Genomic DNA, 25,330 nt, shown 5'->3' on the forward strand with positions numbered 1-25,330 from the left:
AGTCTTCAAAGCTTCTTCACCTACAGATACCCCTCCTTCCCATGTTCCTTGTGATTTACTTGCTGAAAAAACAGGACGCTTTGCCAACTACACTTTCCCACATTCTGATTTCGCTGACTACATTCGTTTTGGCAGAGATTAACACAGTCCTCTGTCCTAAGGACCTATGGAGGCTTTATCAGATTCAAGTTTTCTTTCTTCTCTTTTTGGTGTATCTCATAGGTGATGTCATGTTTTCCATAAAAACATGTAACACGTGATCGACTCCCCTTGACAGTTGCTTCTTAATAGAAATTTTTTTTTTTTTTTTTGGACAGGCAGAGTGGACAGTGAGAGAGTGAGAGAGAGAGAGAGAGAGAGAGAGAGAAAGGTCTTCCTTTGCTGTTGGTTCACCCCCCAATGGCCGCTGCGGCCAGCGGGCTGTGGCCGGCGCACCGTGCTAATCGGAAGGCAGGAGCCAGGTGTTTCTCCTTGATCTCCCATGCGGGTGCAGGGCCCAAGCACTTGGGCCATCCTCCACTGCCTTCCCGGGCCATAGCAGAGAGCTGGCCTGGAAGAGGGGCAACCGGGACAGAATCCGGCACCCCTACCGGGACTAGAACCCGGTGTGCTGGCGGCGTAGGCGGAGGATTAGCCTATTGAGCCGCTGCGCCAGCCTTAATAGAATGATTTTAATTAGCTGTGTTTGGGAACGAACAATATGGTAATATGTGACAAGAGCTTCAAACAAAAGCTCTACCTTGACCCAATGAATTCTACCTCTTAGCATTCTATCGTAATAAGATATGGAGGGGCCAGCGCTGTGGTGCAGCAGGTTAACGCCCTGGCCTGAAGCACCAGCATCCCCATATGAGGCGATTCGAGTCCTGGCTGCTCCACTTCCGATCCAGCTCTCTGCTATGTTCTGGGAAAGCACTAGAAGATGGCCCAAGTCCTTGGACCCCTACACCCACATGGGAGACCTGGAAGAACTCCTGGCTTTGGATCAGCGCAGCTCTGGCTGTTGCAACCAACTGGGGAGTGAACCAGCGGATGGAAGACCTCTCTCTCTCTCTGCCTCTCCTTCTCTCTCTGTAACTTTGACTTTCAAGCGAAATAAATAAATCTTTTAAAAAAAGTGTAAGCACTGTAATTAAAAGATAAAAAATAGATATAAAGAGAAACAGATATGTATACTTAGGAAATAAGACTAATATATAAGGAAAATTTTTTTTTCCTTTTTTTTTTTTTTTGACAGGCAGAGTGGACAGTGAGAGAGAGACAGAGAGAAAGGTCTTCCTTTGCCGTTGGTTCACCCTCCAATGGCTGCCGCAGCGCCGGCACACTGTGCTGATCCAAAGGCAGGAGCCAGGTGCTTCTCCTGGTCTCCCATGGGGTGCAGGGCCCAAGTACTTGGGCCATCCTCCACTGCCTTCCCGGGCCATAGCAGAGAGCTGGCCTGGAAGAGGGGCAACCGGGACAGAATCCGGCGCCCCGACCAGGACTAGAACCCGGTGTGCCGGTGCCGCTAGGCGGAGGATTAGCTCGTTGAGCCACGGCGCCAGCTGGAAAATATTGAAAATGTCAAAATGCTGGTAGTGGCTGTGTTAGGGCGGTAGATTATATAGAGTGTTTTAAATTTTCTCCTTTACTTTTTACAAGTGTATTTCTTGTAGTATGTTTCCCACATTCAATAAAAATCTTTAAAAATTTCTACCCATGTCTCTCTCTCTCTATAACTGTACGTTTCAAATGAATAAACTTTTTTCTTTTTTAAAGAAAAAATTTCTACCCAGGAGTTAAATTAACCAGTAGTCAAAGCACTCCTGCCCTGTTTTTCTCTTCCTTTGCCCCAAGTGTTACCATGTTGCCTGAACTTACATTGCCAAACCCGGAGGCAATCACTCTTGTGACGTGTTGCTACGATTTACTCTTCCACTGCCCAGTTATTGTAGGACAAAGGACATTTCTGGGCGAGGAAGAGGCTCACCTGGGCCGTTTACGCTAACAAAGGACACCTGTGACCAGGGTCATTTACTGGGGCTCAACAGATGTCAGTCTAGCAGTGACTCAGAACGAATATTAAGGATAGAAATATCCCACAGACTAGAAGAGCTGGACGTCAATAAAAGAGGCTGGGGTAGCTCTGCAAACTTCCAAGGCAGAAAAGTATTTCCGACGGCCCGGGAAGAGCAGCCGAGGGCATCGGGCGCAGAGCCCACCCGCACCGTGGGCACACGCCCCTCCCGGTGACTCACCGCTCGCTTCGGGGCTCTCCTCCTCTTCCTCCACGTCTTCATCACCCTCGGTTTTGTAATACGATTCCCAGCCCGACATGGTGGTCACCGCTCCACTACCAGGGCAGAGAAGATCGGTAACAACGGAAACAGGAAAGCAACAGCACTCACTCGCAGGCTCCTTCGAGCTGTCCCAAAGGCTCGGGCGGACACGCGAGGAACGTGGACGGGTCCTTACGGATCCCCCACGGTCGCTGCGAGCCCCGCGGAGGCCCGGGTGGCCGCTCTCAACCGCGTCGTCCTAGCCGGCCCGCCCCGCCTTCGACGCCCTCTGGGCCGTGAGGGACCCCAGCTCCGGGATACCCCGTCCTCTAACGGGCGCCCTCCGGGACCCCGGCCCCTCAGCCGGCCACGGTCGTGCGGTCCCAGACGCCGGTGGCCGCCCCCGCCCAGAGGCCGTCTCCTTCCCCTCAGAGCCGCACACTTCCGGCTGACGCCGCCCCGCGCCGAGGCTCGGGGGAGCGCAGGAGACGGAGCGGCCGACAAGAACCGAGCCTGCGAAGACCCGGGAGCCACGCACGCCTCGTCCGCCTACCTCAGCCGCCGCCAAGAGAGACCTGCACAAGGCGGGAATCACGCGTGCGCGGGCTCGCGCTCGCGCTCCCAATCGACGCCCCCTACGTCATCACGCACAGCGCGCGCTTCTTTCCCTCAGGCTTCTACACATGGCCCTACCAAGGGCCAACCCCGGCACCGAGAGCCCCGCCCCTCGCCCAAGCCCCGCCCCCGCCGCCCGTCAGGACGATGTGCACATGCGCGAAGGTGCGTCCCCGCCCCCGCCCCTCCTCCGTGCGGACCCTTCCCGTCCCCTCTCTGTCACCTCACAGTAGTCGTTGCCGGTAGCGGGTGCGGGGGCGCGAGCAACGCAGGGCGGCCTCTCCCCCGCCGCTCAGGCCGGGCCCCGGGCTCGGTCGCCCCGCTCCGTCCTCTGCCCGCCCGGGCCGGGTACGGGAAGGTCCAAGCCGCCGCCGGGTGCCCGAGGGCCGTCGTGGCCGCCGCCACGGGTCCCGATGGAGCCGCCGAACCTCTATCCGGTGAAGCTCTACGTGTACGACCTGTCCAAGGGCCTGGCCCGGCGACTCAGCCCCATCATGCTGGGTGAGGGGCTGGGGTCCGATGGGCGGGAGGCGGGAGGGAGTGGAGCCGTCAGGATTTGGGGCGGGGGGCTCCGGGGGCCGGAAGAAGAGGCCCCGTGGGGAGGGGAGGGGTCTGGGGCGTAGGCACCCCCGAGCCCCGCGCCCCGCTTTCCCACCTTCACTTCTGAACCCAAGGAAGTGACAGAGGCGTCAGGCCGGCCCCTCCGACCCGGAGTGGGGTGAGCGGGCGCTGGGAGCAGCCCCCACGCCGCCCTTCCTTGGCGAGCTGTGGGGGACGCGGGGAAAGGGACACTGCGGAGAATCTGGGGTGGCCCCCGGGTGGGGGGGAGCCGGAGCGGCGACCCCCGGTGGAGGTCACGTCCGGTCGTGCGCGAACCCCAGGATCCCCCAAGTTCGGTCTGACCACGCTGACCGCTCCCGGCCTTTCCAGGGTCAGAAGGCAGTTCTGGGGGAGACTGGATACTTTTGGGTCGGTAAGGGTCAGTGAGGGAAGTATCTGGGTCGTACGCGGTGTAGCTCGAACCTCAGGTCAACCCAGATCCCAGAATGCCTTGTGTAACGCAGGGCTTGTCAGGTTGGGGTAGGCATGGGCAGGAAAGGCGTCCAGAAATTGAAAATGGAATCTTCTTGGTAACATCCATTTGAGTAGCTTCTGGAGGACGATTTTAGTTCATGGTAAGGCAGAGGGCCGAGCGTCAAGCGAGCTAATTTTTGAAGACATCGCTTCGATTTCTTTGGGTTTCTAATATGTCATAGCTGAACTTAATCTCTGAACCCTGGGCGGAGTGGTTTCTGTATTTGGTGTCATCGCAGAACCACCCAGGGTGCTTGTTGAAAATACAGACAGGTGTCTTCATTTCCAACATATATGGTTCCATGGGATTGCAGAATAAGTTATCCGAGGACATGGCAGGTTGAAAAAAGAAGCAAGCCAGCATAGAACAGTTCTTCAAACACACAAGCGCGCTATACGCCGGGGGACGTATATGTGCTTGCCTAGGCAAATGATTACCTGGAAGCATTCGCAAAATTGATAGCAGTGGGAATTTATGAAAAGGGGAACCAGATGTGGGGGCAGGAGTGGAAGGGACATTTCTCTGTAAACATTTTCTTACCTTTTGAATTGTGTACTGCATATACGTATGAGCTTTCCAAAATGAGGAAAGTAGGGGTCTTCCTCTCTTGGAGCCCCCCTCCTGATGCTGTGGCAGGGGGTTTCTGACTTGAATAATCTTGCTTGCTCACTGTTTAAAAAAAAAAAAAAAAGGAAGTATTAAATATCCGAGAGTCTTGTTTATTTCACAAGTTCTAACTTGGAATCTCCTGGAATTTTGATCTAAAAATCTGTATTTTTAATCAGATAGTTACTAATATAGCCTACCCATTCTTGGATGGAAGTTTGTGGGATTTAACACACCCACCAAGGGCCAGGAAGGGATCACCCATTGTTAAAATGAGTAAGGCAAATCTGAAAGTAAAAGTTACAAAGTCACTGAGTAAGGTGCTGTAGTCCTTAGTAGAGTAGTCACTCAGATTCTAACTGCGTTTCCTGATATGGAGCCATTTGTTTAATTTGACCATAGTGATGTGGCACTTAAATGTTTTCCTAGACACAGAAAGGGAAAGCCTCCCCCTTTTTTGTTCTTTTATTCAATAATTATTGTTTTTAGCCAAAAGGACCTTAGGCAGCATTGTTTCACTCACTCAACAGACATTTATTGTGCGATATTATATTATCTCACATTATAGCCTACTATGTGCGGAGCTTAACTGGAGGTGATATGATGAACACAGATGTTCTCTGCTGTCAAGGACCTGTCTGGTGGAAGAGCAAATGAAATAGTTAGAGATGTGCGCCATGCTGTGCAGGGAGCAAACCCAGTGCTGAGGCAGACCTACTTTAGATAAGGGTATCAGGGCGGTTCTGTTTAAGCTGGGGATTTAAGATGAGGAAGAAGCAGCCACAGAAGGGTGGTGAGGGAGTTAGGTTGTTCAGGTAGAAGAGAAATCAACCTGCCAAGGCCCTCGGGCTGGAGGGACCTGGGCCGGTACTAGAACTGAAAGAAGGTCTTTGTGGCGTAGAGCAGGTGGAGGGGACAATGCCTCAACTGAAGGTGCGGTAACAGACCTGCATCCTCCCCAGCCCCTACACTTGTTTTTTAAAGATTTATTTTATTTATTTGAAAGAGTGAGAGAGGTAGAGACAGAGAGAGAGAGGTTTTCCATCCACCAGTTTGCTCCCCAGATGGCCACAGTGGCCGAAGCTAAGCTGATCCGAAGCCAGGAGCCAGGAGCTTCTTCCAGGCCTCCCACGCGGGTGCAGGGGCCCAAGGACCTGGGCCATTCTCTGCTGCTTTCCCAGGCCACAGCAGAGAGCTGGATCAGAAATGGAGCAGCCAGGACTAGAACCAGCGCCCATATGGGATGCTGGCGTTTTAGGCCAGGTCTTCAACCTGCAGCACCACAGCGCTGGGCCCAGTCCCCACATTTTTAAGTAGATTTGAGGTCCTGGAAGACTTCCGCTAAACATGAGAACCTCACCCGTGTGGCATATAAGATACCAGTGGCAAGTCTGGGGACATCACCTTCCCTCTGACTCTAATTCTTTTCTATCTCTTTTTCCCATATTGCTTACATACCTTTAAAAAACAAAAAGATTTATTTATTTGAAAGACTGAGTTACAGAGAAAGAGAGACAGTAAGATCTTCTATCTGCTGGTTCGCTCCCCAAATGGCTGCAACAGCTGGAGTCAATAGTAATGCAGAAAGGGTTGGCAAACAGGCCAGCATTGTGCTGGAGCAGATAAAACTACTGCCTACAATGCTGGCATCCATATGGACACCGGTTCACGTCCCAGCTGCTCCACTTCGATCCAGCTCCCTGCGAATGGCACCTGCCACCCAAGTGAGAGACACTGATGAAGCTTCTGGCTTTGGCTGGCCCAGCCCTAATTGTTTCAGCCATCTGGGAAGTGAGCCAGCAAATAGAAGACCCCCCTCTCTCTCTGGCTCTCTCTATAACTCTGACTTTCAAAATAAAAGTGTTGCCAAAGCTGATGGTCATAACTTTCTAGGGTTGACAACTTACAGAAAGTGAGCATTGCCCGTTATTTAGATGCTATTAACCTTAAGGTTGAGTATGTCCCCATTGTATTAGATCTCATTTATTGATTTCCCATTCCTAAATATATTTGAATCTTTAAGAATCAATTTGTTTCCTGGTTGTAATGAGTTCTAGAAGTATATTAATAGCCAACAGTCACTGAGAGCTCACCATGTGCCAGACCCTCATTTCCTGTCTTTGCACGCTCTGTAATCCTCACTACCACTCAGATCCTGGAGCTAGCCTTGTGGTGCAGCAGGCGAAGCCTCTGCTTGTGGTGCCGGCATCCCCTATCAGAGTGCCAGTTTTGAGTCCTGGTTGCTCTGCCTGTGGTCCAGCTTCCTGTTAATGTGCCTGGGAAGGTAATGGAAGATGACTGTAGTGCTTGGGCCCCTGCCACTCATGTGGGAGACCTGGATGGAGTTCTTGTCTCCTGGCTCTATCCTGGCCTCACCCTGACTGTTGCAGCCATTTCGGGAGTGAGCTAGCAGATGGTTCTCTTTGTGTCACTCTGCCTTTCAAATAAATAAATGTTTGTTTGTTTTTTAAGATTTATTTATTTATTTGCAAGTCAGAGTTACAAAGAGAGGAGAGGCAGAGAGAGAGAGAGAGAGAGGTCTTCCATCTGATGGTTCACTCCCCAGATGGTTGCAACAGCAGGAGCTGCGCCAATCCGGAGCCAGGAGCTTCTTCCAGGTCTCCCATGCGGGTGCAGGGGCCCAAGGACTTGGGCCATCTTGTGCTGCTTTCCCAGAACACAGCAGAGAGCTGGATGGGAAGTGGAACAGCCGGGTCTCGAGCCGGCACCCATATGGGATGCTGGCACTGCAGGCGGCGGCTTTTCCCACTACGCCACAGCGCCGGCCCCAAGAGTTAAGAAGTTTGACCCAAGTCCCACAGCTGGTTGGTGATAGAGCTGGGTTATGAGTACAAGCAGTCTGACTTCCAGAGTTCATGTTCTCTGTGCTTCAACCCGTGTACCATGTGATGCGTTCTTAAGTGACCGGTATAAAGTAGGGGCCTAGTTCAAGTCTGCAAAGGTATTCTTAGCCAGGTGTTTCAAGTTTGGATGAAGAAAGGAATCTGGGCTCAGTATGTGAGTCCCATTCACAATATTCGAGATTTATGACAGTCCCTCTGACCCCTCATCTTCCTGAATTAGATTCAGGAAATGTAGTTCTGTGACCTGGTCAGCAGCATCCTGCCAGGCATCTGTAATGGCAGCTGCCTGTGGCCGAGACCTCGTCCTGTTCTGGTACAGCCGCGGTTGCACTAGATAAAGCCCAGCGGGTCTCGCCTTCCCCTCAGAACCATGCGGACTCCACAGCTTTACCTTGTCCTGTTTTCCGTCTCCTGCAGCAGCCTCCCGTGAAGGTTTTCCTCTTCCACAGTTCTCAACTGGCAATGAAAATGGCCCCATAATTATCCTGAGCATTCTAATTGGGCAGACAACCTGATTGCACTTTTTTTCCCCATAGTCACTGTTTGTCTCAGGTAATTAGTTATTATAATTGTCCTTCAGTTCCTCCCCCTAATAATTTCGACTGCTCTTTAAATTTCTTGACCTCTTTTTGTGCCATAGAGGTAAATGCAGAGGTGTGGGTTTCGTGTGCGTGTGCAAGAGGTGCTTCATATCTGCTATTTTCTTATCTGAAGTTTTATGAAACAGACTTCACATTTTTATTTACAAGCCTATCTCAAAATTGTTCTAAAAGTTAAAGACTTGGAGATACACAATATAGGTATTTCTTGGCAGAAAACAATCCAATGAATAACGTGGGATTTTTACTCTATACTCAATTCCTTTATTCTATAGTATAATAGTTTATTTCCCTAAAAATAACATATTATGCATACAATATTTGATATCAATATAAAAGAGATTATAATTAGATGCCCAAATAAGTAGGTGGGGTAGCAGCTATTTCAGGCTTTGGAATAAAAGCGGCCATGCTAGACTGGATGAGTGGAGGCTTCAGCATGAGCATTGGGCTCCCAGAGGGCAGGAGCTCTGACCAGGGCAGGTGTTCAGTAAGTATTGATTAGAGGAGAGATTGGGACTTGAACTAACACTTGAAAGTTAAGTAGAATTTATTCAAATCTGAGGAAGTTTGTTTTTAATGTTTTAATGCCAACTATTGTGCTTTGTTTTAGATTGCGTGAACTGTTTGATATTCCTCATGAGTGAATTTAGTAATCCTGCAATTATGGCTCACAAGGCCCTGTGTGGTCCTGGCCTTGCTGTCGCCCCCTGCCTCACCTGTCTCACCTCATGCTGACCACACCTCACCCCAGTCTTTCTTCATGGTTTTTTTATTTTTATTTTTATTTTTTTTGGACAGGCAGAGTGGATAGTGAGAGAGAGAGACAGACAGAAAGGTCTTCCTTTTTGCCATTGGTTCACCCTCCAATGGCTGCTGCAGCCGGCGCATCTCGCTGATCCGAAGCCAGGAGCCAGGTGCTTCTTCTGGTCTCCCATGGGGTGCAGGGCCCAAGCACTTGGGCCATCCTCCACTGCCTTCCCAGGCCACAGCAGAGAGCTGGCCTGGAAGAGGGGCAACCGAGATAGAATCCAGCGCTCCAACCGGGACTAGAACCTGGTGTGCCGGCGCCGCAAGGCGGAGGATTAGCCTGTTAAGCCACGGCGCCGGCCATCATGGGTTCAACAAGATAGTTCAGCCCCGGGGAAGGGACTGCAGTGACCGTTTACCCAGTTGTCCCAGGAGGGCTTCACGTCTCGCAGGAGCGAGAAGGGCTGCTGGGCACCCTAACAGAAAGGACCGCTTTCAGTTCACTGGACTTCACAGGCCATGCCGCCTGCCTGGGTGCTGTCTCTCCACGTCTTGGCCCGGCAAACCACTGCTCTCCCTTGAGGTCTCAGCTATAACTAAGACTTTCCCTGACCTCCACTCCCCGATCTTGTTCATGTCCCTATATGTGCTAATAACAAAATGTACTTGCTTAATATCATTCACCAATCTGCTTTTTAATTGTTGGTTTTCTCATCTGTGTCCATAAGCCCCCCAGCCCCCAACCCCTCACTGGACTGGGAGCTCCATGGAGGTGTCATAGTCTCACAGTCCAGTGTGGTGATTGGCATTCAGTCATCATTAGCTGGATGGATGATGGGGTGTTTCAAACTTACCCCAAAGCCTTGCCACAAGGCCTGTTATAAACAAGCAGCAATTAAGAAGGGAGCCTCTCAGAAATGAGGAAGAGAACTTGCAAGTCGGTTATTTTATGCTGGGAAGAATCCTTCCCAGAAACCCCAGTAGTAGACTGTTGATTTTAATCAATCTTGTTAAGTAGTGATGTACCTGTCAGTTTTCAATAATGTATTGTATTTGGACCTTGTGTTTATGTCTCTGTGCCCAAAAGTGGGGCAAGCCCTCCTGAATAATGCAGTATTGGCTACAGAGGTCCATTTATGTTATACACGTATTCCTTTGACATTTTCCTACCTAGAGTCAAGGTTTATCTGTGACCCCGGAGAATAAGTTGATTTTTCAAGTTAACACTAAACCTCTCATATTGCAGGTAAACTGCCAGTTAAAGGGACGGCATTTGACCTCGTGGTTGAAATGCTGATTGGGACCCCCACATCCTGTATCAGGCCTCTACTCCTGACTCCCGCTTCCTGCTAATGCTGATCCTGAGAGGCACCAGTTATTGTTCGAGGGCCTGGGCTCCTGCCACCCACATGAAAGATCTGGGTTGAGTTCCAGCTCAGTTTTTGTCTAGTCGAGGGTTGTTGCAGGCATCTGGGGAGTGAACCAGTCAATGAGAATGGGATCACTCTCTCCCCCTCTCCCTTTCTCTCATCTCCCCTTCTCCCTCTCCTCCTCTCTCTCTTTCTGCCTCTCAAATAAAAAGGAAGACTATTTTATTATGGGGGTAGGAATATGTGAGGTGAGCTGGAATTGCATTAGATTTCTCCTAATAAGCTAGCGTTTTGTTTCTCTGCCGTCTGAGGCAAAGTGCCACCTGCACCTAGGTCCCTGGCTGTGGACCCCCATCCCCGTCATCCACTTTGTGCTTATTGGTAGACATTATGTAGCATCAGCAGCATAGCAGGCGCTGATCTCAATGCATCCTATAACCAGCACATATGTGTCTATGTACAGGCACCATCCTTCTAAGCCAAGGAGAGGTGGATGTGGGGCTTTCTCGGCTTTACTATCCTCACTGTTGTTTCAATCAGTGGAGGACTGATGAACTCAGGCCTCACCCTACTCTGTAATTCCTGATGAAAAACAGGCCTGATGTCCATGTCTTCCCTTTGAGTCCCATGTTCACACTTCAGCGGCCTCAAAGTGAATGTGTCAGCAGACTTGGAGGCATGCAGCCATCTGACCAGCACTCAGCTTGCTGTGGAAATCCCACTGGGAAATTAATCTGCTTCTGTAGTGTGCTGATATCCATGGAACCTGATTCATGTCCCAAAATGACCTTGCAAACTCAGGCTCCCTCACCTGCTCCCACCCTGATATGGCCAAAAAAAAGTTCAGTTTATTAATTTGAGAGAGAGAGAGAGTGCCCATCTTCTAGTTCAGTCCCCAGATGCCCGCAACAGCCAAGGCTGGGTTCAGGAGCCAGGAACGCAATCCAGGTCTCCCGTGTGGATGACAGGAACCCAATCTCTTGAGCCATCAGTGTTGCCTCCCAGGGTCTGCAGCAGCAGGAGCTGGAGTCAAGAGTTAGAGCAGATATGAGACACAAGTATCGTTGCTGGCATCTTAGCTACTAGGCTAAAAACTTACCCCCCAAAAAAGTTTAAAGATTCGTTGCCACTTTCTGATATCTGTCATCCTATCAAGGTCATGGCCCTCTCAAGTATGGACTAGAGCTGCAAACATTACATTTTTACCTAAGCTTCTCTAACAAACTCATCATCATGTCATGCTTTTTTGTTTCTTTTCTTTTTTTCTTTTTTTTTTTTTTTTTTTGACAGGTAGAGTGGACAGTGAGAGAGACAGAGAGAAAGGTCTTCCTTTGCTGTTGGTTCACCCTCCAATGGCCGCCGCGGCCGGCGTGCTGCGGCCAGTGCACCGCGCTGATCTGAAGCCAGGAGCCAGGTGCTTCTCCTGGTCTCCCATGCGGGTGCAGGGCCCAAGAACTTGGGCCATCCTCCACTGCACTCCCTGGCCACAGCAGAGAGCTGGCCTGGAAGAGGGGCAACCGGGACAGAATCTAGCGCCCCGACCGGGACTAGAACCCGGTGTACCGGCGGAGGATTAGCCTGTTGAGCCACAGCGCTGGCCACTTTTTTGTTTCTAAATAGACAAACCAAACCATGCCATCCTTACCTGCCTGTTTGTAAAGTGATGTTAATGAATACTTGCCCTCCCCTACCACTTAAAAATGTTGTGGAAATAAGGATAACTAAGAAGTTTGTTAGATGACTGAAAAAAAGGAAGAACGAAGCAGTGAGGAATCTTTGTTCCATAATCCCTGTCACCACCAGCGGAGGGAGGAGATACTAAGCGTACCTCGATCAGTTGGGTAGGGAGGAGGTGTGGTGTCTGCCTTACAGGCAGTTAGTGGAAAATACAGGGAAGATAAAGGAGAAGAAAGTAAGGTTTCTACTCTGCAGCTCCTGAGTTGTTTTTCAGGTGTGGACTCACTGACGGGGCTGCTGGGGCACAGTGTGTTAAGCTGCTGCTTGTGATGTGGCCTCCCATTTTGGAATGCCAGCCCACGTCCTGGCTGCTGCACTTCCAATCCAGCCTCCTGCTGATGTGCTTGGAAGGCAGCAGAAGGTGACCCTAGTGCTTGAGCCCCTGCCACCCACCTGGGAGACCTGGGTGGAGTTCTGGCTCCTGGCTTCTGCCCAACCCAGGCCTGGCTACCGCAGATGTTTGGGGAGTGAACCAGTGGATGGAAGATCTCTCCCCTTACCCTCACCTTTCAAATAAATAACAATTTTTTTAAAAAAGATTTCTATTTGCGGCGCCGTGGCTCAATAGGCTAATCCTCCACCTGCGGCGCCGGCACACCAGGTTCTAGTCCCGGTCACTCCTCTTCCAGTCCAGCTCTCTGCTGTGGCCCAGGAGTGTAGTGGAGGATGGCCCAAGTGCTTGGGCCCTGCACCCCATGGGAGACCAGGAGGAAGCACCTGGCTCCTGGCTTTGGATCAGCACAGTGTGCCGGCCAAAGCGCACCAGCCACAGCAGCCATTAGGAGGTGAACCAACGGCGAAGGAAGACCTTTCTCTCTGTCTCTCTCTCTCTCTCACTGTCCACTCTGCCTGTCAAAAAAAAAAAAAGATTTATATTATTTATTAGAAAGGCAGAGTTACAGAGAGAGAGGGAGAGAGAGGTCTTTCATCCTCTGGTTCACTCTCCAAATGGCTGCTATGGCCGGGTCTGGGCCAGGCCTAAGCCAGGAGCCAGGAACTTCTTCCAGGTCTCCCACGTGGGTGCAGAGGCCCAAGCACTTGGGCCATGCTCCACTGCTTTCCCAGGTGCATTAGCGGGGAGCTGGATTGAAAGTGGAGCAGCCATGGCCGGCGCTGTGGCTCAACAGGCTAATCCTCCGCCGGTACACCGGGTTCTAGTCCCGGTCGGGGCACCGATCCTGTCCCGGTTGCCCCTCTTCCAGGCCAGCTCTCTGCTGTGGCCAGGGAGTGCAGTGGAGGATGGCCCAAGTTCTTGGGCCCTGCACCCCATGGGAGACCAGGAGAAGCACCTGGCTCCTGCCATCGGATCAGCGCGGTGCACCGGCAGCAGCGCGCCTACCGCGGCGGCCATTGGAGGGTGAACCAATGGCAAAAGGAAGACCTTTCTCTCTCTCTCTCTCTCTCTCTCACTGTCCACTCTGCCTGTCAAAAAAAAAAAAAAAAAAAGAAAGTGGAGCAGCCAGGACTGGATCCAGCACCCATAAAGGATGCTGGCACTGTAGGTGGCAGTTAACCCGCTATGCCACACCACCGACTCCTAAATGTTTTTTTTAAATAGTAACTGACAGGGTGATCTTGGACACCCCTTCCAAAAATCCATCATTTCAGTAGGGCTGGATTTGAGCTGCTGCATCTGCACCTGCCGGGCTGTTCTGGGTCACCAAGCTTGGGCAGCTGGGAGGGCAGCAGCAGACCTGGAATGCAGTATGTCAGGGTTGCAGAGTCATTTGAATAACAAGCCAGGGCCGCCTTAGCCTCCTTAGCACTATGTGTCAACCAACAGCAGTAACAAAACAAAATAGCACATCTCAACAGATGTTCATGTTGCTTCTCAGGTCTGGGTACTTTGTCAGGTGCCACAGTTAGGAAGATACATACACAGCTGTTCTTGTCTGAGGCAACTGTATTTCACTGGGGAGAAAGACACATGCAGGCGTCATTTCAATAGGCCAACAATATGAGAGCAGCTATAAAATTTTCCAACTATAAAGCCTAGAAAAAATAAGAATTAGCCTTTATTGGGCATGTTTTATGTGCCAGGCACTGTGCTAGACCTGTTTCACATGTCATTTCTTTTAGTGTTGGAAATGTTATAAGGCAGAAACTGTTAATGTCTGTTCTTACAGAATAGGAAACTCAGGTTTAGACAGTGCTGTCCAACAGGACTTTTTGCAGTGCAAAAATGGTCCAGTCCTGCACTGTCCAATCAGTAACCACTAGCCATGTGTGGAATGAGATTGGTGCAATCAAAGGACTGAATCTGTGCTGTTTATTTGAATAACCACCTGTGGTCAGTGGCCTCTGTGCTGGGCAGCCCAGGCTCGGTGCTGAGCCTCTGCAAGGTTCTGTGTGATCTGGCCGTCTAATGCCTCTGCTCGTTTCCTGCTGTTGTTTTCCTCACGCCCTCATTCTAGCCGCACTGATCTCCTTCCGGTCCTCAGATGCACCTAGCGGACCCGGCCAGGGTATGGCTCTCCCTTACCCCACCCGAGTTTTTGCTGAAATGTCACTTTCAGGAGGGGCATTTGGCCTAGTGGTTAAGATGCCCCCCACCCACACTGGAGTACATGGATCCAATATCAGCTCTGGTTCCTGGAGCCAGCTTCCTGTTAATGCAGGCCCTGGGAGACAATGGTGATGACTCAAGTAACTGGGTTCCTGCCACCCACATGGGAGACCTGGATTGAGTTCCCAGCTCCTGTCTTTGGCCCAGCCCGGCCTTGACTATTGCAGGCATCTGGGAAATGAACCAGCAAATGGGAACGCTGTGTTAATGTGTGTGTGTGTGTGTTTGTATTTGTCTCTACCTGCCTGTCTCTCTACCTCTCAAAAAAAAAAAAAAAAAAAAAATTAACATGTCACCTTCTCAAAGAGGTTCGCTGTGACCGCCCCTGAGACTTCCAGTCTCCCTACTTTTGATTTTTTTGTATCATTCCTATTGCTGGCATGTTCTGATTTATTATCCTCCCCCCCTCTATCTGGTGTCATGAAGATTTTTTTTCTTATCTTCTTATTTATTAATATATATCCCTGGTATCAAGAATAGTGCCTTGAAAACAAGGGGTCTTCAAGAACTTTTTGGAAACATGTATTATGAGAAAACAATGCCTGAACTTCAAACTTTTTTTTATATCAAAACTTGCTTTTTTTAAAAAAAGATTTATTTATTTGAAAGTTACAGAGAAAGAGAAGGAGAAACAGAGATCTTCCATCTGCTGGTTCACTCCCCAAATGGGTGGCCATAGTGGCTGGAGCTTTGCCTAGATCAAAGCCAGGAGCTTCATCCAGGTCTCCTACATGGGTGGCAGGGGCCCCAAGCACTTGGACCATCTTCTGCTACTTTCCCAGGTGCATTAGCAGGGACCCAGATTGGAAGTAGAACAACCAAGGATTGAACCCTGTACCCATATTGAGATATAGACACTACAGGCAGTGGCTTAACCACTGCACCACAGCATAGGCCCCTGACTTTTCTTTTTTTTTTTAAAGTACAGTCAGACAGCCAAGGATCTCCACACTGGATCACTCTCCAAATGCTAGCAACAGGGGCCAGTGTTGTGGCATAGCATATTAAGCATCCCCTATGGGCACCAGTTGGAGACCAGGCTGCACCACTTCCGATCCAGTTCTGTTGCTGCTTTTTGTGTGAGTGTAGTGTTCCTCCCAAAGTGAATAAAAGAAGCTTTATTTGAAAGTAAGAGGCAAGAGAAAGTAAGTTTCCCTTTTCTGTCCAGTTTCACGTAGTTGTTACTGCTGCCATTGGACAAAATGCTGTTTTCTAAAGGCAGTCCTGTAGCACATCAACTCCGCCTAAAACGCTGTGTATAGAGTAAAGAGGAAGAGGAGACTTTGTGTGATCTAGACTTAGCTGGAAGGATCAGAACCCAACTCCCTTTATCGTCTTAGAGCCTGGCAGCGCCCGGCACCGGAAGTCACTCATCCTAAATGGATTTCCACTTGGCTCTGGCATCCAGATTGGTTCTGATCAGCCTCTGTGGAATGTCGGGTCAGTCTGGCTAAGGGCAGAGTCTGCCTCCTGTTCTCAGGCTCTCTGCACAGCTGTGTGCCTGTACCTAGGTGGCAGTGTCCACCCTGCAACACTCACTCACTGGTTACACTGAAGCTCCTTGAGGTAGTTGTGGGTTTTTTTTTTCTTTATTACATACTGCATCTTACTCTTACCACTAGTGTAGAGCTTAGCATTTGTTTTAGTTAATTATTCACATCTGACATCTGTATGTCTCTTTCCAGTTAACTTTGAGCTTGTTAAGGGCAGAGCAGAGATCTGTTCCTGTTTGTATTTCCGTACCTGAGATGTTGTTAGCCCGTGGAAGTGTAGGATGAATGTGCATCAGCTGTTTAAATGGATGGCATTTGCAAAGTTTGTGCTGCATTGTTTTCTGAGGTGAAGCAGTGGGTCACAGCTTTCCTTGCTTTCCCATAGTCTTACTGCAAATGGGACAGAAATCAGGAAAGCAGAGTTGGAAGGAGAGCAGGCTTAAGGTGACCAGGCACATTGTGTGGTGTTCTCACCGTGTGTGCAGATAAAGGTTCTGCTCACTGTTCAACTGACCTAGGGCAACACCTCCAAGTCCTAGGAGGCTTATTACGGGTTCCCCTGGGTTTGAGTGACATTCTGGATTTGCTCAGGCTGAGGGGCCGTTTATTCTGCTCTCAAGTGGCTAAATCTCTTCTCTTCTCCACAGGGAAACAACTGGAAGGCATCTGGTAAGTTGGGTGGAACTCCTTATGTGGACTGGTTTGACATAAAGCCACACCTTTCACATTTCAGGTTCCAGGCTGGCTTCCAGCTTAAATCTAGCTCTCTGTGTCATAAATCTCCAAGCCCTAACGCAGAGGTTCTCCACCACCCCCCGTGATACTTGGCCATGTCCAGAGACACTTTCAGTTGCCACAACTTGGGGGAGATTGCTGCTGGCGTCTGGGGAGGTGGGGATGTTGCTTAGCATCCTTGAAGGCACAGGATAGCCCCCACCACAAAGAATGATCCAGCCCCAAGTGCTAATAGTAATAGTGCTAGGATGGAGAAACCCTGGCTTGGGGTACAGTCAGCCCTCCCTCCACACGAATTCCAAATCCACAGATTAACTAACTGCAAATTGAAAATATTTGGGGGGGGGAATTGTGACTGCTCTGAGTCTCTACAGACTTTTTTTTTTCTCTTGTCATTATTCCCTAAATAATATGCTACAACTGCTCTTTAACTAGCATTTGCATCGTCTTAGATGTTCAGGTAACCCAGAGGTGACTTAAAGCATCTGGGAGAATGTGTGTGGGTTCTCTGTAAACTCTACACCATGTTGTGTAAGGAACTTAGGCATTGGTGGCTATAGTGTCTTGGAGGGGGCTGGTCCCAGAACCAATTGCCCACAGATACCAAAGGGTGACTCCGTCTAACTCCTGACTGGCCCACAGTCATCCTCTGGCAGAAGCGATTCTCTGCAGCGTGGCGTTAGCTTTCTGTCCTGTGGTGCTTGGTGTTCTGGCTCATGTGTCTCTCTGTGGCAGGCATACCTCCATAGTTGTGCACAAGGACGAGTTCTTCTTTGGCAGTGGTGGGATCTCCAGCTGCCCGCCGGTGAGTGTCTCCCCGTCCTGCAGCCTGGGGTTTCTGGGCTTCCCGTAGACCAGGCACTTCCCTGTGCTGGGCACCCGTGGCCTCTGGGGGTGTGTGGAACCCTTGGCACAGCTCCTCATAAGTGTCTCAAGTCGGGCTCAGGAAATCTTTTCCCAGATGCCTCAGCCAGTTGCCCTCTGCTTCTGGTACCTGTGGTCGCCCTGTCTCACCGAGCATCTCCAGGAAGCTATGTGTAAGCTGCTTTCGAGCCGAGGCTGCCCAGTGCTGGGCTCACGTGGGCTCTGTTGACGTGGGGCTGACGGATGAAACAGCAAGTGAGCTGCCCAAAGCCACACAGGCAGTCGGTGGCCCCAGAGCCAGGACTCAGCTCTGTGTCTCTTCTCTGTCCTAAAGTTGTCACAGGTGCTCAAGCAAAAGCCAAGCAGGTGTTCATACTGATACTGTAAATGGGAAGTCATTCAGTTTCTTCCTCTCTGGCTGCCCCGCTTGACCCACCTCCCATGACAAATCCCTCTCTAAGGCCAGTCACTTCTCCCTTGTAAATGTCTCCCTCTCTAGTCTCTTCCCATTTCCCCAGAGCTCCCACCTGAGTCCAGGCCATCCACATGTCCAGTCTGAGTGGCAGCCACAGCCCCCTGGTCTCCTCACTCCACTCAGACAGATCTCCACTTGGGGACAGAGTGAGCGTTCGAAGTGAATGCCTGCTCATGGCATTCCTCTGCTCTCCAAGTGAAAACCGGAACACTCAGCCTGGCCTCCAAGGCCTCTCGGAGCCGGTCTGTGAGCCCAGGCCTCCCTCTTCCCAGGCTGTGCCCGCCTCTCTCGTCTTGCCTCTCCTTGTTCCCCGAGCACACTTCAGACGTGGACATCTGTAGTCCAGCCTCAGTCTGCCTCCCCTCACCTGGGTGTGCCGCCCCATCCTTTGGACTGTAGGTCGGACTCACTTGCTCAGGCAAGAAGTCCCTCCCTGGCAGACTGGGAAGGTCACCTGCCGTGTGTACAGGTGGCTTTTCCAGGGAAGCCTTTCCTTGCGGCTTCATTGTGCACTGGCTAATGGGATGTTTTTGTCAGCCTTTCCTGGGGGATCGTAAGCCCCATGAGGGCAAGAACCTCCCGGTTTTGTCCACATCACACCCCCAGTGCCTAGCACAGGCACAGCACAGAGTACGTCCTCAACACATGTCTGTTATACAAGTGAGTAATAGGGCGTCGAACAGTGATCTCTGAGTCTCTTAGAACTCTGAGATCATTCTCCAACTGCCATAATTGCTGGCCCTGCTCACCACACCTCCCCCCCCCCACGCCTAGAGTGGTGTCAGCCACTTAGGAGGTGCTCAGAGACTGGGATCAACCCCGTTCTCTGGATGCACTCTTCTCCCCAGTGTGACATCCACAGTGCCCCCATTGCTTCCCCTTTGACAGTCCCCACTTCACTACAGCCTCTCCTTTAGTCCCCGGACAGCCTGTTAGTCCCATGGCCAAGGGCTTCCTCTGGGGTCCAGGCCTCCCATTCACCCCCATGCCCCACCAGTCTCATTACATTTGTCTCAAAGATTTAAAAAAAACACTGAACTCTGGAAATGGTGGCCACGTGTGGTGCTTCACGCAGGGACATCAAGTGTGTCACAGAACTCTGGCTGGGACCTTGTGAATGTGGGCCCTGAGAGACGGCCTCTCACGTCTGCACCCCTTCTAGCTGTTCTGCTCTGTGCTTGTGAGCAGGTGTGCTGGGGACAAGAGAACGCTTCAGCTGAAAGAGTGGCACGCGGGAGAGTCGGACCTGCAGGGGAGGCAGCCTCCCAGGAGTCTGACTTCTCAGCCGTGCTGCCGGCACTCGGCAAGGGGGTGGGGGTGGGGTGCACCTGGCAGCACTGAGCGAGTGGGCCCCCCGTGCCACCAGCACTGACACCCTTCACCTGCCCAGGGTGCCCTGAGAGTGAAAGGTGAAGACGCTGGAGCAGGGCCCTGTGGTCTGCAGTGGGAACTCCGCAGAGATAGTGACTTAATGGCTCTCTTTGGGTTGGCTCTTTTAGGGAGGGACATTGCTTGGGCCCCCAGACTCTGTGGTTGATGTGGGCAGCACAGAAGTCACAGAAGAAATCTTTCTGGAGTACCTGTCCTCCCTGGGGGAGTCTCTGTTCCGGTGAGTGGAGACGGGTGGTGGTTGCTCGTGTCTGTCTCCCCTGGGGGACAGCCACCATGTCTGATGCCCCAGAATTCTCAGCACGGACCTGGCCCAGTTTTTGCTGAATGCATGCGAAGAGAAGGACGTTATGCTACAAAAAAAAAAAAAAAAAAAAAAAAAAAAAAAAAAAAAACCACGCATGCTTGCTGCTGAGCCTTTCAGAGGAAAGGGCTGCCCCTGGCTTTCAGTTAGAATCCGAGGTGCTGCCTCAGCCTCTATCGGCGGCGCGCTTTGTCCTGAGCGTCAGAAGAGGCGCGCTTTGTCCTGAGCGTCAGAAGAGGCGTACTTTGTCCTGAGCGTCAGAAGCGGCGCGCTTTGTCCTGAGCGTCAGAAGAGGCCTTACGGGGGTGGCGATGAAATACAAACTGGAGCAGCTTTGCTCTGGAGCGGCTTGGGTTGATTTCAGTAAGGGCTGAACTCTACCCCCAGAGCTGCTTCCGTGAATAGAGAGGCGCTCCTGAAGCTACAGGCGTCCACTGCTTCATTTCATCTTTCTCTTAAAAGTCACTCTTAGGGGTGAGCACTGTGACACAACAGGTTAGGCTGCCACTTGGGGTACCCCCATCCCGAATCAGAGTGCCCGTTCGAGTTCAGCTACCCAGGTTCCAATACAGCTCCCCGTCAGTGTGCCCGGGAAGGCAGCAGACCACACGGCTCAAGTGCCTCAGCTCCTGCTGCCCACGTGGGAGACCAGCTGGAGTTCTGAGCGCCTGGCTGCAGCCTGGCTCAGCCCTGGCTGTCGTGGGTATTTGGTTAGTAAATCAGTGAATGGAAGAGCTCTCTCTGTGTCTCTCCCTCTCTCTTTCTTTGTTAAATAAATAAAATAAGTTTTTTTTTTTTAATCACTTCTTAATGGCCCAGAGTGGCAAACCAAACAGTCCTTTTGGCGTGTATGAGAGAGGGGCAGTCACAGACCTCCCTTTGAGCGGTGCTCACTGCCACATAGGAACTCCACATGGGTGCTTGCTGGCTTCCTCATATCTTCTCCGAACCTCTCTCACTGTCCAGAGGGGAGGCCTACAACCTCTTTGAACACAACTGTAACACCTTCAGCAACGAAGTGGCACAGTTCCTGACCGGGCGGAAAATCCCTTCTTACATCACTGACCTGCCCTCTGAAGTCCTCTCCACGTAAGTATAGCTCTGTCTCGGCCCCGGTCTCAGCCAACTTTGAACATCCCCAGTCGCAGTCAGCGCCCTCCTCTGGCCCACGCCTGCCCTCCCCTGATTGCGGCAAGTCTCCCCGGCCAGGCCGTCCATCACAGCCACCAGTCTCCCCACCCACTGATGCACACCTGCATTGCCTCCACCTGCTCGGGTTAGACCAGCTCTGCCCTGGCCAAGGAGCAACCATAGAACCTAGAAACTCACTTGAGAGCAGCTTCAGTGTTTGTACAAAGTCCTGCCGTCTGTCTTCCCCATTGTGCACAAAGCATACCTCCCGCCAGAAACGCCCACTAAATGCAGGGTTAGGTAGAAGAGAGCAGAGGGCAGGGCGGCTTGTTCTGGGACCGTCACTTCCTCCCCCTGCACCACGAGCCCTGTGACTCTCTCCGAAACCGCGTCCTCCTGTGGTGCCGTCAGCCCTCGGTAGACATTTGCTTCCCCCCGATTTGGTCTCCATCATCCAGGCAGCGTCCCCTGGAAGGGTGCACACGCCTCCAGAAGCCATGTTTGCTGCGTATTGCTGTCAGACAGCCTCTGCCCACTCCAGTACCGTGTCCATTTGCTTAGACAAACTCTGTCTCGGTTTCTCCCAAAGTCCTGTCCAACAGGGATCCCAGCAGGTTCAGCAGGCCTAGCAAGGTGAGATGTTTTCACACCTGGGGAGGCACCTCTCAGGAAAACTAGCACAGAACTCGAAGCTGGTGAGGAGGCCCAACCTCCCCGCCCTGGCCCTGCCCTCCTGGCCTTGGTGGGTGTTAAACCCCACAGCCCTACAGAGTGATCTCAATTAGGGGTCCCTGAGCACACCTGAGTAGCTGGAATGTTCTTGCTGTTCCTAGCTGCTGGGTGGAATTCGGGGACTTGTCTGAATTAGAGGTGATAGCTCAAGGTTCTGTCTGTTTACACTCTGGGGCACTTCCTTCCTTTTGACCTTGGGGATGATTTTGAAAGATAAAGTTTCCACCTCCGCCAGTGCCGGAGAGCTGTGTGGGCAACCTCGGAGTCTCCGGCTCCACAGCCGGCAGCGCTCATCCCAGTTAAGTTAGTATAAGAGCAAACTGGAGCCCTTGAGAAAGTGACACAGTGCCTGCCGGCGACCCGGCGTCTGCCGGTTTCCCTGAATAGTCCCTGGAGTGCCCAGGAGACCTCGGTTCCTGGAAACATCAGCGCTGCCATGCTCACCTTCTTTTCCTCATCCTTGTCATGTCCTTTTCCTTTGCCTCAGCTTCCTCACTTCAGCGTCACTTGTACCTTCTTGTTCACAAGAGTTAAAGATGCAGGTACAGAAAGCCCCGCCCCGCCTGTAGCCAGCCTGTTCAAACCAGAGCTGACCAGCTTCTAGAGGTGTGAGACGCGAGAGGGCAGAGCTCGCTGGGGCGGACTCGGCATTGAGATTAGAGCCGGCCGCGTGTTTCCAAGACGCCCTCTGAGAAAGCTGGCATGGGAGGCGGTTGCGAATGCGAAACTCCCGGAGTGGCAGCTGCTGTCCTCCCCCCGTCAGCCCAGCTCACGGCTCTGTCTCCCCGCAGGCCCTTCGGACAGGCACTTCGGCCCCTCCTGGACTCCATCCAGATCCAGCCTCCTGGGGGGAGCACCGTGGGCAGACCCAACGGCCAGAGCTAACAGGACCGCCTGGGACCGCCCTGCCTCACCAGGGCTTTTCCTTTTTAAACAAAACAAACCCTACCAGATTTCTATTTTATAATTTTACATCAGAGCTAACAACCAGGGGACGGCTTTTTAAATATCCCAGGGAAGGAGATCACCAGGCTGCACATGGGACAATGCTGCTAAGGAGCAGAACAAAATGCCACCCCTTCCAATAGTATTACACTAATTTATTAAGGCTGTCTTGTCTGTGAGTTCACTTTTGACGCTGTTTCCTAAGCGTCCTCCACACTGGAGAAGGGGGGTTGGTTAAGTAGCAAGCAAGAGGCACAATGTGGGGAGCCCCCGCCTGGAAGTTCTTTCCAGAGAACACCCACGCTGCACCCAGCTTGCCGGCACCTGTGGGGGCCAGGTGAGTCCGGCCACATCTGTGCCCCGGGAGCAGTTACCCCCTAGAGTTAAGTGAACCAAAGGATTTGGCGCACGGTGACTAGCCCAGCATAAGTGAACTCAGCTACGACCTCGCTCGCTTCCCTCCCCAACCCCAGCAAAGCTGTGGGGCCAGAGCTGGAGCAACCAGTACCTCAGGACTGAGGGAGAGTGACAGCAAGGACCAGAGCAGAGCAAACAGGACAAAGCCATTCCTCCTCGCACCGAACTGATGGCCAGTGTGCACCATCAGTTCTGGAAAACCTGCCTGGCCGCCCTCAGACCACTCCCTCAGCACAGCCGACCTGGCACAGCTGGCGAAGGTCTGGGCTGCAGGGCGGAAGCCAAGCCTTGTGCTGCAAATCCTGGTGCAGGTCATCTGTCGCCCCTGTGACCACCGTCCAGACTGACACGCAGACTGCAGCTGGGGACCAAGAGGGCTGGCGCCCGGCTCTAGAAAAATATCTCTGACGTAGAAAGAATTAATGGTGCAGAATCCAGGTGGCAGGAAAGCTTAGAGCTGTTTCCGCTGGAAACTTGACCCTGTCCTGACTGTGTCCCGAAGCACCTGTTATCGCATTGTCATTCCGACTCGGGAAGCACGAGTGGGCGTTCTCCCGAGGACTTGCTGCTGGGAGTCTGAGCTGAAGAGACCCTTGCGTTCCCTCCTGTCACGTGAGCCTCCCTCCCGTCAGTCGGACTTGGAGGAGGACGTGAGGGGACGGGACCCAGGCAGCCTGAGTCAGCCCCGGCGTACTCACGGCCCTCCTGCTCGGCTCCTGCGCTTCGCAGACTTGAGCTGTGCTGCTCCACCCCAGAAAGCTGCTGCCGTCTCTGGCCCCGTCCCCTGCCACCTTTGCCATGAGCCATAGCAGTTGACCTCATCAGGGGCTCAGCTAAAGGAAGGGGGGTGCCTTCTGCCTTAGTGTTGCTGGGACCTCGCTGGGGGCACGTCCAGCCAGGACGTCAAGTGACGCTTTAGAACTGTAAGATTGGAGCATCTTTAGTTTTTCTCAAGATGCAGTCACTGATTCAGTGTGCATGGCAGTGATCAACTGGAGCAAACACTGGCAGGGACCGTTGTTTGTTGGTCCTCGTAGCAGGCTCGGGTCCCCAGAGGGTGGGTTTCAGAGGTGGGTTTCCTCTGGGAGGGGCAGGGTGTTGGTCGAGGCCATCACTCTGCTTCCCACCAGCTCCTTCCTTTTCCAGCGTTCCTCGTCCGGCCCCTCGCCCCCCGGGCTCCTGCTCCAGACCTCTCCCCTGTCTCCACAGGTACTGGGCTTTCTCCTCTCCCACATCCAGGCGCAGCCAGTTGGCTCCTTCCTGCAGTCTCCCTCAGGCCCAGCGCTGTTCTGAAAAGTTAGCCCAAGTGACACCCCTAGAGAGTCGGAGTCACCCCGTTCATGCCCAGCAGCATCCGTGCCAATGCCTGTGCCCTGGTGCTTGTGGGGAGATGGAGGGGCCATGAGCACTCCTGCCAGGGCTTTGCAGGAAGGCAGGCCCCACCGTCGCTGACTGGAAGCCCAGGCTCAGGCTCGGACCTCGCCTGCCCCGTCCTCACCTTCCGCTGTCTCGCCCAGAACCTCAGGAGCGTGTTCATTGTGACCAGCTAACTCCCCATGGGCGTGGACAGGCAGAGTGGAACGGGGTCGTGTACTTGTGTCAGAGTGGACACCTCCATAGAGGTCCATTGGTTAAAAGGGACAGGGAAGGAGGGGGGATGAGGCCGTCAGCCCTTCCCTGAGATAAAGCTTGTAAATGAGATTTGTTCATGCCCTCGAAGTCAGACTGATAACTGTGTCTAGTATGGAGGTGTTTGCTGGTTTCCTTTGATGTTTTTTCTAATGCAATAAACTCACATCTGCCTGCTGCGTTTGTGTAGTGCTGAGTCCAGGCGGGGACACTTCCAGCACGAAGCTGCTCCGGGTTTCTAGGTGTGCCTGCCACTGAGTCTGGGCGTGCCACTTCTGCTTGACTGTGAGCCTTGTGGTTAGGAAGTGAGCACGGCAGGGATTGGTTGGTAAAGATGGAGACAGGGCCCAGAGAGAAAGCTGCTTGTCCAAGGCTACCTTGTAGCTGGTGGAGTAAGACTTAGCGCCTGGTCTGCTGATCTCAAATTCTAAAGTCTTCCCTGGAGGACCTTGGCCATTGAAGAGGTGTCTGACCTCACCAGGAAGTGTTCAATTTTAATCCAGCTTGGCTATAGGCTGGGTCTGTGGCCGGGGGGATCTCTCCCCACCTTGCTACCATGACCAAATTAAGCAAGTGTAGCTCAGTTCTCTGAGCACCCCCTGCTACTACCACATGTGCCAGCTTTTGGGACCAACGCCTGGAACCAAAAACTTAATCCAGACCTCCCACATGGGTGGCAGGGACCATCACCACTGCCTCCCACTGTCTTCCATCAGCAAGAAGCTGGAATAGGTAGAGGTAGGACACAAGCCCAATGAGATAGAGGACACCAGGTG

The 25,330-nt window shown here is 52.2% G+C and overlaps 2 protein-coding genes across 3 annotated transcripts in view; one reads left to right on the plus strand and one right to left on the minus strand.

Annotated features, from left to right (window-relative positions):
* The window catches only part of XRCC6 (X-ray repair cross complementing 6), a 29,648-nt gene extending 26,750 nt beyond the window's left edge, over window positions 1–2,898 (minus strand). The window contains exons 1-2 of the mRNA XM_062202772.1: window positions 2,812–2,898; window positions 2,238–2,332 (exon numbers count right to left, since the gene is read on the minus strand). Of these exons, the coding sequence (XP_062058756.1) occupies window positions 2,238–2,316 (79 nt within the window). The 5' untranslated portion in view covers window positions 2,317–2,332; window positions 2,812–2,898. The remainder of the gene's footprint in view (window positions 1–2,237; window positions 2,333–2,811) is intronic.
* Window positions 2,899–3,014: 116 nt separating this feature from the next.
* DESI1 (desumoylating isopeptidase 1) lies at window positions 3,015–24,727 on the plus strand. 2 transcript variants are annotated; one of them, XM_062202775.1, is made up of 6 exons: window positions 3,015–3,038; window positions 16,581–16,602; window positions 17,404–17,473; window positions 19,507–19,616; window positions 20,667–20,789; window positions 22,355–24,727. In XM_062202775.1, exons 1-6 carry the CDS (start codon window positions 3,029–3,031, stop codon window positions 22,446–22,448), a joined length of 429 nt encoding a protein of 142 aa, XP_062058759.1. In that variant the 5' UTR covers window positions 3,015–3,028; the 3' UTR covers window positions 22,449–24,727. The 2 variants fall into 2 exon arrangements, with proteins under 2 accessions (XP_062058759.1, XP_062058758.1); XM_062202774.1 differs by lacking the exon at window positions 3,015–3,038 and adding an exon at window positions 3,204–3,374.
* Window positions 24,728–25,330: the final 603 nt, after the last annotated feature.

This window comes from Lepus europaeus, chromosome 10, assembly GCF_033115175.1.
Source record: "Lepus europaeus isolate LE1 chromosome 10, mLepTim1.pri, whole genome shotgun sequence".
Taxonomy (NCBI): domain Eukaryota; kingdom Metazoa; phylum Chordata; class Mammalia; order Lagomorpha; family Leporidae; genus Lepus; species Lepus europaeus.